General features: G+C 40.1%; 1 protein-coding gene across 9 annotated transcripts in view; it reads right to left on the bottom strand.

Moving 5' to 3' along the window:
* mark3a (MAP/microtubule affinity-regulating kinase 3a) overlaps window positions 1–15,684 on the bottom strand; it is a 169,959-nt gene that overhangs the window by 67,144 nt on the left and 87,131 nt on the right. For all 9 annotated transcript variants that reach the window (XM_067991755.1, XM_067991745.1, XM_067991746.1 and 6 more), the window contains one exon: window positions 929–994. In XM_067991755.1, coding sequence (XP_067847856.1) covers window positions 929–994 — 66 coding nt within the window. The remainder of the gene's footprint in view (window positions 1–928; window positions 995–15,684) is intronic.

Raw genomic sequence — 15,684 nt, forward strand, 5'->3', positions numbered from 1 at the left:
TTTAATGTGGTCTTTTGAAGGCAGTGATATGGGACAGTTCCAAAGGCACCAGCAGTTTTCCATTATCTTGCTTAAGAGCTCTTTCATTAGGCAGTGAAAGTTGACCAATGAAATCATCACAGCTTACCTATAGTTCACAAACACCCAAGTATTTGCAGAATGGTTGAAGCATAACAATCAGAAAATCCTGGCCCATTTCCCCCCTTTTTATTCCAAAGAGACTGAGGCAAATTGTAGCCACTCTGAGCTGAGTCTTACTAATTTAGCACAAACCATCAAGGTAACAAACGCTGTTCATTTTCACGACTCTATTGGCCCAGTTGTCTTTTTGGCTCAGTTGATAGCACTTATGTTTCTGGGCCAGAAGGTTGTTGATTCAAGCATACACTAGAACTTGAGTGCATAATCTAGGCTGACACTCCAGTGGAGTAGTGAGGGAGTGCTGCATTGGTGGAGGTACTGTCCTTCGGATGAAGCACTGACACTCTGCCTTTATTGTGACTAAACTTCTCAATGGGCTTCATACAATGAATTATGTCTTGGAGTATACTGACTACTACTTAAGCAGCCTTGTACAATGTCCCACAAACAGCAGTTTTCGGGGAATAATTAAAGATAGTGTGACACTATTCAAAAAGCAGGGTGTTTTCCTGGTGTCTTAGCCAGTATATTTCCCTCAACAAAAACCATCAGCAAACAGATCAACTGATCATTCATCTCACTGCTGTTTGTGGGACGTTGCGCAAGGCAGCTTACATAATAGTCAATACACTCCAAGACGTAATTCGTTGTATGAAGCTCATTGAGAAGTTTAGACAAAATAAAGCGCTACATAAAAGCAAATATTCTTTCTCATTAAAGCCAGAAAAACACCAAATCTTCATAAAAATAAAATTCGACAATATTTTTTCAGTTGAGTTTTACTTACCTCCACTTGCATATTCCATCACTAAATAGAGGGTCTTCTCTGTTTCAATAACTTCAAATAATTTCACTGGAAAGCAAAAATGATAAACTGGCATATTGATAAGCACAGATAAACATGAAATTTAACACATTTATGCGAGTTATTTCAACTATATTAACATTAGCAGAGAGCTCAAATTCAGCTAATTTACAAACAAGCCAATTGTAAACTCAGTTGGCAAAACACCACATTTTGTTTCATGTTAAAAACAATTTATTTTCCCTTTTCCCACATTTCTTCTCCTGTCTCAATCTTCTGAAGGCATTGGCTCCTTGCTGGAATATGGTTGTCTGCTGTTACCTCATCCAAGTGGCCATCTTTCATGCATGAGTCTAGACAGTAAATATTGGCAGGGTTGGAGGGTGCATCTCAGCCAAGCCCAATCCTAGTCTCACCAGATGTCCAGAAGGGGTCCTGTACAACAACGAAGAGTGGGAATCATGGTTGATTTTCCCCTCTAATCAAGGGGTAGTAAAGCCAATTGTAATGTCTCTACCAGTGCCACAGGTGAGATCAGCTAAATCTGCACAAACCATGGATCAAACCTGGCATCTTCCTGGTCTGTAATGCTCAGCTGATCGCTGACTAAACTAGCTGAGCCATTGTTTCATTTTTAAAAATTTATTCACTAAATAGAAACAATGCACTCATTTATGAATTTAGGCAAAATAAACCAAAACTAATAGAGGTTACACTTTTACTATTCCTTTCCCCTTTTACTGCTGCTTCCCAGTGGCAAGACCACCAAATTCTTGGCTACAAATTTTGCCAACAGATGTGTTTCTACAGGACAGAACTGTTCTGGACATACAGTAAATTTCAACACTTTCAAGTGTATTTGGTACCAAGCTGCGTAATATGGCTTACATCTATTGAATATGTTCAAACACTATCTATTATCCTACAGTTCCTCAAAATTAGATTGTTATTTGGCTAGTTTTGGGCAGCACATTTTAGGAAAGATGTCAAAGCCATGGAGAGGGTACAGAAGAGATTCACTTAGATAATATGACAGGCTTTAGCTATAAGGAAAGATTAGAGAAACTGGGGCACTTTTCATTAGAACAGTAAAGGTTAGAGACCATCTGGTACAGGTTTTCAAAATAATGAAAGATTTTGATATGGTAAATAGAGAAAAACCATTTCCACTGGTTGGTAACTGGGGTGCATAAATTTAAAATCATCACCTAAAGAAGGGAAAAGTCAGATTTTTCTTTCTTTTTACAAAGGATTTCTGTACCAGAAACATTGGTGGAAGCAAAATCCATAATTGCATTTAACAGGGAGGCGGTTAAACATCTGAAAAATAAATATTTAAAAGTGTAGAGGGAAAGAAACTAAGTGGATATCTGTTTCAGACAGCTGCTACAGGCACGACAAGCTAAAAAGCCTACTTCTGTGCTGTAATATTCTATGATTTTTTTGGCATTCAAGATTGAGATGCTGGTCAAACTGCATATTTGTCTGTCCTGACAGTTTAAAAACTATTAATTAAAAGTTAAGTAGCCTGCAAACCATCGAGGTAGCAGTAACTGGGAGGGGGAGCGAGAGCGAGAGAGAGAGGATATGAGAAAAAAGTCAATAGAGTGGAGGAGGGGGAAACCTATATTAAGCAAGTGGTGAAGCAACAACTTGCATTTATATAGCTCCTTTAAGGTAGTAAAAACATCCCAAGGTGCTTCACAGGAGCGTTATCAGACAAAATTTGACACCGAGCCACATAGAGATGTTAGGACAGGTGACCAAAAGTTTGGTCAAAATAAGGTGATTAAATGATTTGCAATCAACATTAGTTAACCCCCTGGGTCAGGCACACAATCATTGTTGATGATCAGAACAGATCTTGTTAAGATCTAAGAAATTTATGTTGGGCAGTTTGTTTCTATGCAATTTAAACTAAGATGGACTGGTGTCTGCCATCAACCCTTGCTTTACACACCCTTTACTTTGCTAAGAAAACTGGACAAGTGTCAAAAAATTACCAGTTACCATGGGACTGGAAAAGAAAAGTCTTTGTGAACTAAAAAAACAGCTGACAGTATATTGGAATGGAAAAGGCAGGTTTCACTTCATCTGTTGCTTGTTTCAATAAGTCACATAACAAAAGCTAGCTTGAACATGAACCAGAGGAAATGAATCATAAATAGGTGAAAAGTGTACCTTTGCTTCCCGCAGATCACAGGTAGCAGGGAAGCAAAAAAAAACAGTAGGGAAGGATTCAAGACAAATGGGAAAAGGCAACATGGTTACTTACAAAGCTCCCAATTTGTTTTTCATCTCATGAAAGCAGAGAGGTTGATATTTCCAAGCACCACATTACAGCAATTGTGCCGTACTGAGTCATTATCTGATGTGCATATGGAAGATGTAATGCTGCTCAACAAAATTACTTTAAACTAGAGAGATGTGAGGTTCAACTATATGGCTACATCAGCTATATGGTTAAAATTAAAGAGAACATTTAAAATTGTAAACTAGATTGTTTTTACTGAAGTCTAACAGGATACATGGAATTTATTTTGAATTATAGATTGCAAAATAGCTCCAAAGAAGACCTCTATCAAAATGGGCTCCTGCAACTGGTATTCAAATTATAAACCCCACCCAGCCTATACCCTCTCCCCCATTATCAGACTACTTACACTACTAATAGATTGGTAAATATATGAAGGCAATTGCAGACAAAAAAAACAAACATCTTTTAATTAAGCTTTGGTTCATTTTGATGGAATTCTGTTTCTCAATACTGAAATTACATCCAGAATTTTATTTTGCTGCAGTGACTATACTGAATTCTATATCATGCAGAAATACAGTATGGCAGGAAAGATGTCATTATTCGTCAATAATAATAAAAGGTTTCCCTCAATGATATGTGATGGTATTTGGAAAAAAACACTGAGACCTATCAGGTGGATTGATACAGAGTGTGACCTAAGAGGGATTGATAAACACACTGGGACCTATCAGATGGATTGATAAACACACTGGGACCTATCAGATGGATTGATAAACACACTGGGACCTAGCAGATGGATTGATAAACACACTGGGACCTAGCAGATGGATTGATAAACACACTGGGACCTAGCAGATGGATTGATAAACACACTGGGACCTAGCAGATGGATTGATAAACACACTGGGACCTAGCAGATGGATTGATAAACACACTGGGACCTAGCAGATGGATTGATAAACACACTGGGACCCATCAGATGGATTGATAAACACACTGGGACCTATCAGATGGATTGATAAACACACTGGGGCCTATCAGATGGATTGATAAACACACTGGGACCTATCAGATGGATTGATAAACAGAGTGGGACCTATCAGACGGATTGATTAACACCGTGGGACCCATCAGAGGATTGATAAGTACACTGGAACTCATCCCCCCCAGTGGCTGGGATATAAAGGAGAGCAGAGAGAAAGTGCAGGAATCCCCCCCAGTGGCCGGGATATAAAGGAGAGCGGAGAGAAAGGGTGGGAATTATCCTCTTCCACCCCCCCACCCCCCAAGGCCAGGATATAAAGGAGAGCAGAGAGAAAGGGTGGGAATTATCCTCTTCCACCCATCCCCCTTCTCCCCCACCCCCCAAGGCCAGGATATAAAGGAGAGCAGAGAGAAAGGGTGGGAATTATCCTCTTCCACCACCCCCGCTCCCCCGCCCTCCCCCACCAAGGCCAGGATATAAAGGAGAGCAGAGAGAAAGGGTGGGAATTATCCTCTTCCACCCTCCCCCCCACCCCCCCAAGGCCAGGATATAAAGGAGAGCAGAGAGAAAGAGACAAAAAAAAATCAAAGAGTGATGTGACACGACAGCAGAGCAGGTAGGTGATTGGTTGGTGAGTATTACTGTTCTTTTTTGCTTTCTAAGCTAGGGCAGTGGTTTAAACTAAGAGCTGGGAAACTATAACTATTACTTTATTAAATCAATAACTTAAACTAGATAAACCAATTAGTTAATAAAACTAAAAATATCAAGTGAATAAAAATAATTAAATATGTAAAACAAGGTTAGATAGGAATGGCATGGCAGGTGGTGTGTCGTAACTGCAGCATGTGGAAGTGTGTGGAAAGCAGCGAGATTCTGAGCAACCACATTTGCAGTTGTGTCTGCAACTCGGTGAACTTTGGCTCAGATATGTTGAGCTGCAGTCCAAGCTGCAGACAACATCAGGGAGGGAAAGAGTTGTCTGGACATTTTGATCCAGGAGGCAGTCACACCCCTTAGGTTAGGTAGTAGTTTAGATTTGGTCAGTGGTCAGGGACAGGAGGATGTGACCATGAGTCAGGCAGGTATGGGGACCCAGGATGCAGTGATGGAGGAGCCTCAGCCTTCGACCTTGTCCAACAGGTACCAGGTACTTGCTACCTGTATGGATGAGAACAAAAACTGTAGGGACAACAGTAGTGAGAAAGGATCTTGGCTTGGATGATCAGGAAATATAATCAGTATGGGTGGAGATAAGAAATAACAAGAGGCAAAAAACACTGGTGGGAGTAGTTTATAGGACCCCTAACAGTAGTTATACAGTTGGGACAGAGTATTAATCAAGAAATAAGAGGAGCTTGTAACAAAGATAATGCAGTGATTGTGGCGGACTTTAATCCTCATATAGACTGGGAAAATCAAATTAGCAAAAGTAGTTTGGAGGACGAGTTCATGGAATGCATTCGAGACAGTTTTCTAGAACAATATGTCAAGGAACCAACTAGGGAACAGGCTATTTTAGATCTTGTCTTGTGTAATGAGACAGGGTTAATTAGTAATTTCATAGTAAGGGATCCTCTAGGGAAGAGTGATCATAATATGATGAATTTCACATTGAGTTCGAGAGAGACGTATTTAAGTCCGAAACTACAGTCTTAAACTTAAATAAAGTCAATTACATAGGTACAAGGAGCGAGTTGGCTAAGGCAGATTAGGAAATTAGATTAAAAGGTATGATGATAGATAAGCAATGGCAAATATTTAAAGAAATATTTCATAATTCTCGAAGAATATACATTCCATTGAGAAATAAAAACTTCACGGGAAAAGTTATCCATCTGTGGCTAACTAAAGAAGTTAAGGATAGTATTAGATTAAAAGAAGAGGCTTATAATGTTGCCAAGAAGAGTAGTAAGCCTGAGGATTGGGAGGGCTTTAGAAACCACCAAAGGATAACCAAAAAACAACCAAAAAACTGATAGAGGGAGAAAATAGAATGAGAGTAAACTAACAAGAAATATAAAAACAGATTGTAAGAGCTTCTACAAGTATGTAAACAGGAACAGAATGGTGAAAGTAAACATGGGTCCCTTAGAAGCTGAGACAGGAGAAATTATAATGAGGAATAAGGAAATAGCAGAGACGTTAAACAAATATTTTGTATCTGTCTTCACAGTAGAAGACACAAAAAACATACCAGAAATAGTGGGGACCCAAGGGTCTAATGAGAGTGAGGAACTTAAAGTAATTAATATTAATAAAGAAAAAGTACCGGAGAAATTAATGGGACTAAAAGCCGACAAATCCCCTGGATCTGAAGGCTTACATCTGAGGGTTCTAAAAGAGGTGGCTGCAGAGATAGTGGATGCATTGGTTGTGATCTTCCAAAATTCCTTAGAATCTAGAGCGGTCCCAATGGATTGAAAGGTAGCAAATGTAACCCCACTATTCAAAAAAGGAAGGAGAAAGAAAACAGGGAACTAAAGGCCAGTTAGCATGACATCAGTCGTCAGGAAAATGCTGGAATCCATTATTAAGGATGTGGTAACAGGGCATTTAGAAAATCATAGTATGATTAGGCAGCGTCAACATGATTTTATGAAAGGGAAATAGTGTTTGTCAAATCTACTAGAGTTTTTTGAGGATCTAACTAGCAGGGTAGACAAAGGGAAACCAGTGGATGTAGTATATTTGGATTTTCAAAAGGCATTCGATAAGGTGCCACACAAAAGGTTGATGGTAGCCATGATGTCGAGATGCCGGTGATGGACTGGGGTTGACAATTGTAAACAATTTTACAACACCAAGTTATAGTCCAACAATTTTATTTTAAAATTCACAAGCTTTCGGAGGCTTCCTCCTTCCTCAGGTGAATGTCAAGAAATCCTCGAACCTCTCGCATTTATAAATCACAGAACAATACCTGGTGATTACAGATAGTCTTTTCAACTGCCCGTTGCCAAGGCAACCAAAGTGTTCAGACAGATAGGTGTTACCTACAGGGCCACCAAATATACAAACGGCCAGAACAAAAAAAAACAGAGAGAGGCAGAAACATAGAAACATCCGGAAGGAAAAGACAGCAATTGACCCGTTATATTAAAAACAGATAACTTTTGTTTGACACCACACAACCCTGCCACGGTAACCTCTGCAAGACATGCCAGATCATCGACACAGATACCACCATCACACGAGAGGACACCACCCACCAGGTGCATGGTTCATACTCCTGTGACTCGGCCAACGTTGTCTACTTCATACATTGCAGGAAAGGATGCCCCAAAGCATGGTACATTGGCAAGACCATGCAGACGCTGCGACAACGGATGAACGGACACCGCGCAACAATCGCCAGACAGGAGGGTTCCCTCCCAGTCGGGGAACACTTCAGCAGTCAAGGACATTCAGCCACCGACCTTCGGGTAAGCGTACTCCAAGGCGGCCTTCGAGACACACGACAACGCAAAATCGTCGAGCAGAAATTGATAGCAAAGTTCCGCACCCATGAGGACGGCCTCAACTGGGATCTTGGGTTCATGTCACGCTATACGTAACCCCACCAGCGAACAAAAGTTATCTGTTTTTAATATAACGGGTCAATTGCTGTCTTTTCCTTCCGGATGTTTCTATGTTTCTGCCTCTCTCTCTCTGTTTTTTTTTGGTTCTGGCCGTTTGTATATTCGGTGGCCCTGTAGGTAACACCTATCTGTCTGAACACTTTGGTTGCCTTGGCAACGGGCAGTTGAAAAGACTATCTGTAATCACCAGGTATTGTTCTGTGATTTATAAATGCGAGAGGTTCGAGGATTTCTTGACATTCACCTGAGGAAGGAGGAAGCCTCCGAAAGCTTGTGAATTTTAAAATAAAATTGTTGGACTATAACTTGGTGTTGTAAAATTGTTTACAAAACACAAAAGGTTGATACACAAGATAACAGATCATGGGGTTGGGGGTAATATATTAGCATGGATTGGGGATTGGTTAAAGGTCAGAAAACAGAAAGTAGGAATAAACGGGTCATTTTCAGGTTGGCAGGCTGTTACTAGTGGAGTGCCGCAAGGGTCAGTGCTGGGGCCTCAGCTATTTACAATCTATATTGATGACTTAGATGAAGGGACTGAGTGTAATGTATCCAAGTTTGCTGACAGTACAAAGCTAGGTAGGAAAGTAAGCTGTGAGGAGGACACAAAGAGTCTGCAAAGGGATATAGACAGGTTAAGTGAGTGGGCAAGAAGGTGGCAGATGGAGTATAATGTGGGGAAATGTGAGGTTATTCACTTTAGAAGGAAGAATAGAAAAACTGAATATTTTTTAAATGGTGAGCAACTATTAAATGTTGGTATTCAGAGGGATTTGGGTATCCATGTGCATGAAATACAAAAGGTTAACACGCAGGTACAGCAAGCAATTAGGTAGACAAATGGTATGTTGGCCTTTATTGTAAGGGGGTTGGAGTACAAGAGTAAGGGGCATAGTCCCAGGATAAGGGGCCAGCCATTTAGGACTGAGACGAGGAGAAATTTCTTCACTCAGAGGGTTGTGAATATTTGGAATTCTGCACCCCAAAGGGCTGTGGAGGTTCAATCGTTGGGTATATTCAAGGCTGAGATCGATTGATTTTTGGACTCTAAGGGAATCAAGGGATATGAGGATCCGGCGGGAAAGTGGAGTTGAGGTAGAAGATCAGCCACGATCTTACTGAATGGCGGAGCAGGCTCGAGGGGCCGTATGGCCTACTCCTGCTCCTATTTCTTATGTTTTTAAACATCCAAAGGTTAAGTTGTCAAAAGGTGTACAGGAAATGTTTTTTGTAAAGGAACCTGACAAAAGGAAAAGTGTCAATGAATGTGGCCATGAAGTGAATAGATTTATTTGCTAATAGAAGTTTGGGGTCTGTATAATTGTGGATAGATACGTTCTAGTCTCATACTCCCAGAACCTTGCAAAAACATTAACCATGCTATAAAACTTTAAAGTTCTAAAACAGATAAGGACCAAATGTGATCCAAATTTAAATTACACAGTGGATTCCCTTTAATTTACAGCATATGAGCAGGTCCATGGAATAGTCCTGTAAATGTGACTGATTTAAAAAGGATAAAATACATGGGACTGAACTAAAATTAAGAGTTTGATATACTACGTTCTTTCAAAATTGTGTCTTCTTTTAACCTCAAACTCAGAAGAGTACCCCTTAATGCGCAAGTGTGACTTCACATTTCCAACTATTCTGCTCTGAGGAAAACCTTATTTGCAAAACTGAACTTTCTGAAACCAAGTGTCATTTTCTTGCTATATAAAAAAACACAGAATATCTACATTCAAATTGACAGCATGGTCAACAAGGCGTAGGTCTCATCCAAGCACATATACAGAATCCTCTCAATGTATACTGCTCTCTAGACTTTTCTCTTGAATTCTTGCTGCATTCACCTTCCTTGCCTCACCTACCAAAAGCTGTCTTTGTTTCCTCAGCTACCAGTGCATTAAAATCAAAAAGAAAAATATAGCAACCAAAGTACTTTTTAAAAAAACATGCATTTGCTTTATTTTTTTTAACATTTTAATGCATATTGTTATGGCTCCAGATCTAATTTTAGATGAAGCATAAGATGCCACATGAATACCAATTAATGTTATGGACTCGTGCTTTTACAAGTTAACCATTTAACATTCAACAACAACAACTTGTGTTTTACTATGTAAGTAGTAAAACGTCTCAAGGCTCTTCACAGGAGCGTAATCAGACAAACATGGGAATATTTCATGAAGTTTATGAACAAAACTTGGCCTTGCTTGTCATTCAAAATATCTCAAATTACTAGTAGTTGCCCTGTGCCATTGCTCAGAGTATACTGGAGTCTGGTTATGATGTTTAGCTAGTAACCTGGCCTGTCCATTTATGGAAGCTGCTCAAATACTCCCTATGGAAAAGTTATCTAAATGGATAAATCCACATAATTGTAAGTGCTTTATTTTTTACACCTGTACTAAAGTTTCACACTTTGAAGTGTGTCATCTGGAGTATTATGGATGTGCACTAGTTTTAAGACTATAGATAAATAATGATTAGTTAACATGTCATTTGGGGCAACCAGATGGTGGGTATTCCAGGCAGATTACGATGAAATTATTTATGTCCCCTTTAACACTACATTTTAGATCAGCTCTGATCACCACAAAATCCTTCCATGGAAACAATGAACAAATTAAATCTGTCACATGTCTTTGCTACATGTGCAATATTCATCAAAGAGCTGGCTTTTAAATTGATATCAAGTGCTATGAAACGAAAGTTACTCTGAGCAAGAGTCAATTAGTGATCAACAACAATTTGCATTTATATAGCACCTTTAATGTAGGAAAAACATCCCAAGGTGCTTCACAGATGATTCCAAAGCTGCCTGGACTAATTTTTACTAGAATTTTAACAAAGCTGAAGATGGCCATGGCTGTACGATTCGAATCTCTGCAGTCCTAGAGCATTGCTGCAGGAATTCCTTAGGGCAACATCCTCAGCTGTTTTATCAATGACTTTTTCTCTGTCATAAGATTAGAAATGGGACTGTTTGCCGTGGTTCTATTGTTTTTTGCTCCATTCACAACTCCTTCAATAATGATCAGCCAATTTTAATCTACAGCAAGACTTGGACCCTCAACATCCTAGGGGAGGGACACCATTGATCAGAAGCTTAATTGGAAAGCCATGTCGATAACATGGCTATAAGAGCAGGGTAGGGGCTAAGTACTCTGGAATGAGTGGTACACCTCCTGACTTCTCAAAGCCTTTCTACCTTCTACAAGGCTCAAATCATTACTGTGATGGAACACTCAGTACTGGTCTGTGGGTGGGTTTATTAAAAACAGAGCCTGTTTCTGCTGAGCCATAGTTTTGGAGTCAAGGTGACAATGACAAAAATGGAGCATTTGGTCCATGGTGTATATTTATTTTTTGCTTTGCAGTATTTGCAGGGTTCCCTGTTTTATTAAAAAAAACCTCTGCGTATTAAGTTAGTGTATTTGTCCCAAGAATCAAAATGGCTTAAGGATGTTGCGATGAAATAAAGCGTTCTTAATATTTTAAATGCAACCTTGCTTACCTGCTTGGTCTATTCTGGAATTAATAAATTAAGGTAATTGTTCAGCAAATGAGGAATAGTTTCAAAATATAGCCAGGTTTTAGAATCTGTTGAATTTGATTAAATGAAGGAGATGTAGCTTATCAATTTTGAGTCTACGAGTGCAATTCTATGGCTGCATGCAATCACTGTATGTTAAATCCTGTGACTTATTGAGAGCATTATTTAATTGTGAAAGATATCTTTTTGATTTCATTTGCCCCAGTTTGAACTTCATAGAGGACAGGAGGTACATCTCAGTTCTGCCTGCGTCAGATCTTGAGTTCTTCTTGTGTACAGCCCATGTAGAGGTGAGTGCACGAAGACTCCATGGGGATAGAGTAAAACTCACAAAGGTTTTGTGTTACAGGCACTGGGTGAAGTGCTGTATCTTTTACTATTTTTGTATCATAGTAGGTACAGCACAGGAGGCAGCCATTCGGCCCATCGTGCTTATGCCGGCTCTTTGGTAGAGCTATCCAATTAGTCCCACTCTCCTGCTCTTTCCCCATAGCCCTGTAATTTTTTTCCCTTTATGTATTTATCCAATTCTCTTTTGAAAGTTACTATTGAATCTGCTTCCACCACCCTTTCAGGCAGTGCATTCCAGATCATTACAACTCGCTGCATAAAAAAAATGTTTCCTCATGACGTCTCTGGCTCTTTTGCCGATCACCTTCAATCTGTGTCCTCTGCTTACTGACCCTTCTGCCATTGGAAACAGTTTCTCCTTATTTATTCCATCAAACTGTTCATAATTTTGGACACCTCTATCAAATCTCCCCTTAATCTTCTCTGTTCTAAGGAGAACAACCCCAGTTTCTCCAGTCTCTCCACATAACTGAAGTCCCTCATCCCTACAGTAAATCTCTTCTGCACCCTCTCTAAGGCCTTGACATGCTTCCTAAAGTGTGGTGCCCAGAATTGAACACAATGCTCCAGCTGCGGCCTATCCAGTGTCTTATAAAGGTTTAGCATAAATTCCTTGCTTTGGTATTCTTTGCCTCTATTAATAAAGACCAGGATCCCATATGCTTTTTCTTCTGAAAAAAAACAGCTTTCTCAACTTGTCCGGCCACCTTCAAAGATTTTGTACATACACCCTCCAGTTCTCTCTGACCCTGCACTCCCTTTAAAATTGTACCATTTAATTATATTGCCTCTCCTCATTCTTCCTTCCAAAATGTATTACTTCACACTTCTCTGCCTTAAATTTCATCTGCCATGAGTCTGCCATTTCACCAGTCTGTCTATGTCCTCCTGAAGTCTGTTACTATCCTCCACATTGTTTACTACATTTTCGAGTTTCGTGTCATCTGCAAACTTTGAAATTATACCCTCTATGCCCAAAGTCCAGGTCATTAATATATATCAAAAACAGCAGTGGTCCTAATATTGACGCCCGGGGAACACCACAGTATACTTCCTTCCAGTCCGGAAAAACAACCGTTCACCCATATTCTTTGCTTTCTGTCCCTTAGCCAATTTTGTATTCACGCTGCCACTGTCCCTTTAATCCCACGGGCTTTAATTTTGCTAACAAGTCTATTATGTGGTACTTTATCAAATGCCTTTTGAAAGTCCATATACACAACATCAATCGCACTATCCTCATCAACTCTCTCTGCTACCTCATCAAAGAATTCAATCAGGTTAGTCAAACATGATTTTCCTTTAACAAATCCGTACTGACCTTCATTTATTAGCCCATACTTTTTCAAGTGTCAATTAATTTTGTCCCGGATTACTGTCTCAAAATTTCCCCACCACTGACATTAGGCTGACAAGCCTGTAATTGCTGGCTTTATCCCTCTCCCCTTTTTTCAACAGGAATGTAACATTTGCAATCCTCCAGTTCTCTGGCATCTATGGAGGATTGGAAGATTGTCGTCTGAGCCTCCGCAATTTCCACCTGTACTTCCCTCAGTAACCTAGGATGCATGCCATCTGGACCGGGTGACCTTTCTACTTTGAGTACTGCCATTCTTTTAAGTAACTCCTCTTTATCAATTTTTATCCTATCCAATATCACTACTACCTCCTCCTTTACTGCTACATCGGCAGCATCCTCTTCTCTAGTGAAGACCGATGCAAGGTATTAATTTAGTACCTCAGCCATACCCTCTGCCTCCACAAGATGATCTTTTTTGTCCCTAATCGGACCCACCCTTCTTTTGACTACCCTTTTACTATTTATATGTTTATAAAAGACTTTTGGGTTCCTTTTATATAAGTCGCTAATCTATTCTCATACTCTCTCTTTGCCCCTCTTATTTCCTTTTTTAGATCTCTTCTGTACTTTCTGTAAGCAGCTTGATTCTCTACTGTATTATGAACTTTACATTTGTCATAAGCCGCCTTTTTCTGTTTCATTTTAATCTCTATATCTTTAGTCATCCAGGGAGCTCTAGCTTTGGATGCCCTTCCTTTCCCCCTCATAGGGATGTGTCTACTCTGGCCCTAAACCAACTCCTCCTTGAAGGCCTACCATTGTTCAATTACTGTTTTACCAACCAATTTTTGATTCCAGTCCACCTGGGCAAGATCCCTTTTTAACCCACTGAAATTAGCCCACCTCTAGTTAAGTATTTTCACATTTGATTGCTCCTTGTCCTTTTCCATAATTATTCTGCACCGAATGATATGATGATCTCTGCTCCCCAAATGCTCCCCCAATGAAACATGCTTCAACTGCCCCACCTCGTTCCCCAAAACTAGATCAAGGAGGAGGTGCAAGTTAAATGTGCTGTAATCATGTGAAATCTGCTGTACTGATTTTCTGCTATGGTTTAATTTTTACTTGTAATACAGATCTGGGGGTAGAGTTTCCACTTTGGACGGCAATCGGGAAATTGTGCTCAAAATTGCACTGATTAGTTTACAGTTCATATGCATAATCACAAATGTAAAATCTTCACTGTACCAGTGCAATCGGATAGCGTAATAGAACGTAATTGTTCCTTTCTTTTCCATTAGTAACCTGGTGAAGTTTTATTAATGCAGCTAAAAATGGGTTTATCAACAAAAATAAGCATTTTTAATAAGAGGGTCCAGTCTTCTGCCTGTGAGTAACCTGATTTAAAATCACTAAAAATGACTTAAAAAAAACTATACTGAACCATTTACTGGTTTTATTGGTGTACACTAGTCAGATTTAGTAAATTAAGTATTTTTTGATATAAAAAAAGCTTTAAAACCGTGCCTACTAATGCCTGTGTGAAATTTGAAGAGCCTTCCCTAACCAGCACAATCGGTGGAATCTTGCAATGTCGACCAAGGGGGCGAGGCCAGTTTCGTGGGTGGGGCATGATCCGGGCGAATTGAATCTTAAACCAGCGTAAAGATCGCAGAAAACACAAACGTAAGTGGGTTTGAGCGTAACTTGCTTACGTTTAAAATTCCCAGATCTTTGGCTCGGCCGATTTTGCCCGGATTACACCAATATTACTAACAGAAACTCTACCCCAATTCTTAATTTGTAGCCCAAGTCATATGGTCTGATAACATGTTTATTTTCCACTATCTGAAAACTAAGAAAGCACAAGGTGGCTCATGTCAATTCCAGTGAGTGAATTGCAGTAACAAGGGTGTTTGTTCAATCTGGGCAATGCTAAGTTATCAGATGCGCATATATGATCATACTTCAATTTGGAGGAAGTGAGGACTTATTTACAGGAGTGGCCCTTGGTGTAGAGCACAAAAGAAATGTTTGGTGAAGCCCTAATATCACAACAGTGACCACTTTAGGTAACCCCAGAGGCTGGAGTGATTTGCTGCCAGTACAAAAGTCCACATTCACATCTAAGGACTGAGAGCTGCATTTAAAAAAGGATGTCAATCCTTGCTTCAATCCTTGCTTAGGCTAAAGGCACTCTGCTAGAGACAGACGATGGATATTTTATGTGCAAGAGACATGACATAATTCAAGTTACTTCTACATGCGGAGCACAAGATCAGCGATAAAAGGAGGAGCGAGAGAGGAGAGCACGGGATCGGCGATAAAAGGGGGAGAGAGAGCAGAGCACGGGTTCAGCAATAAAAGGAGCGAGAGAGGAGAGAGAGAGGAGCACGAGATTGGCGATAAATGGAGCGAGAGAGGAGAGAGAGAGGAGCACGAGATTGGCGATAAATGGAGCGAGAGAGGAGAGAGAGGAGCACGAGATTGGCGATAAATGGAGTGAGAGAGGCGAGAGAGAGGAGCACGAGATTGGCGATAAATGGAGCGAGAGAGGCGAGAGAGAGGAGCACGAGATTGGCGATAAATGGAGCGAGAGAGGAGAGAGAGAGGAGCACGAGATTGGCGATAAATGGAGCGAGAGAGGAGAGAGAGAGGAGCACGAGATTGACGATAAATGGAGCGAGAGAGGAGAG

The sequence above is a fragment of the Heptranchias perlo genome, chromosome 10 (assembly GCF_035084215.1).
Source record: "Heptranchias perlo isolate sHepPer1 chromosome 10, sHepPer1.hap1, whole genome shotgun sequence".
NCBI classification, from domain to species: Eukaryota; Metazoa; Chordata; class Chondrichthyes; order Hexanchiformes; family Hexanchidae; genus Heptranchias; species Heptranchias perlo.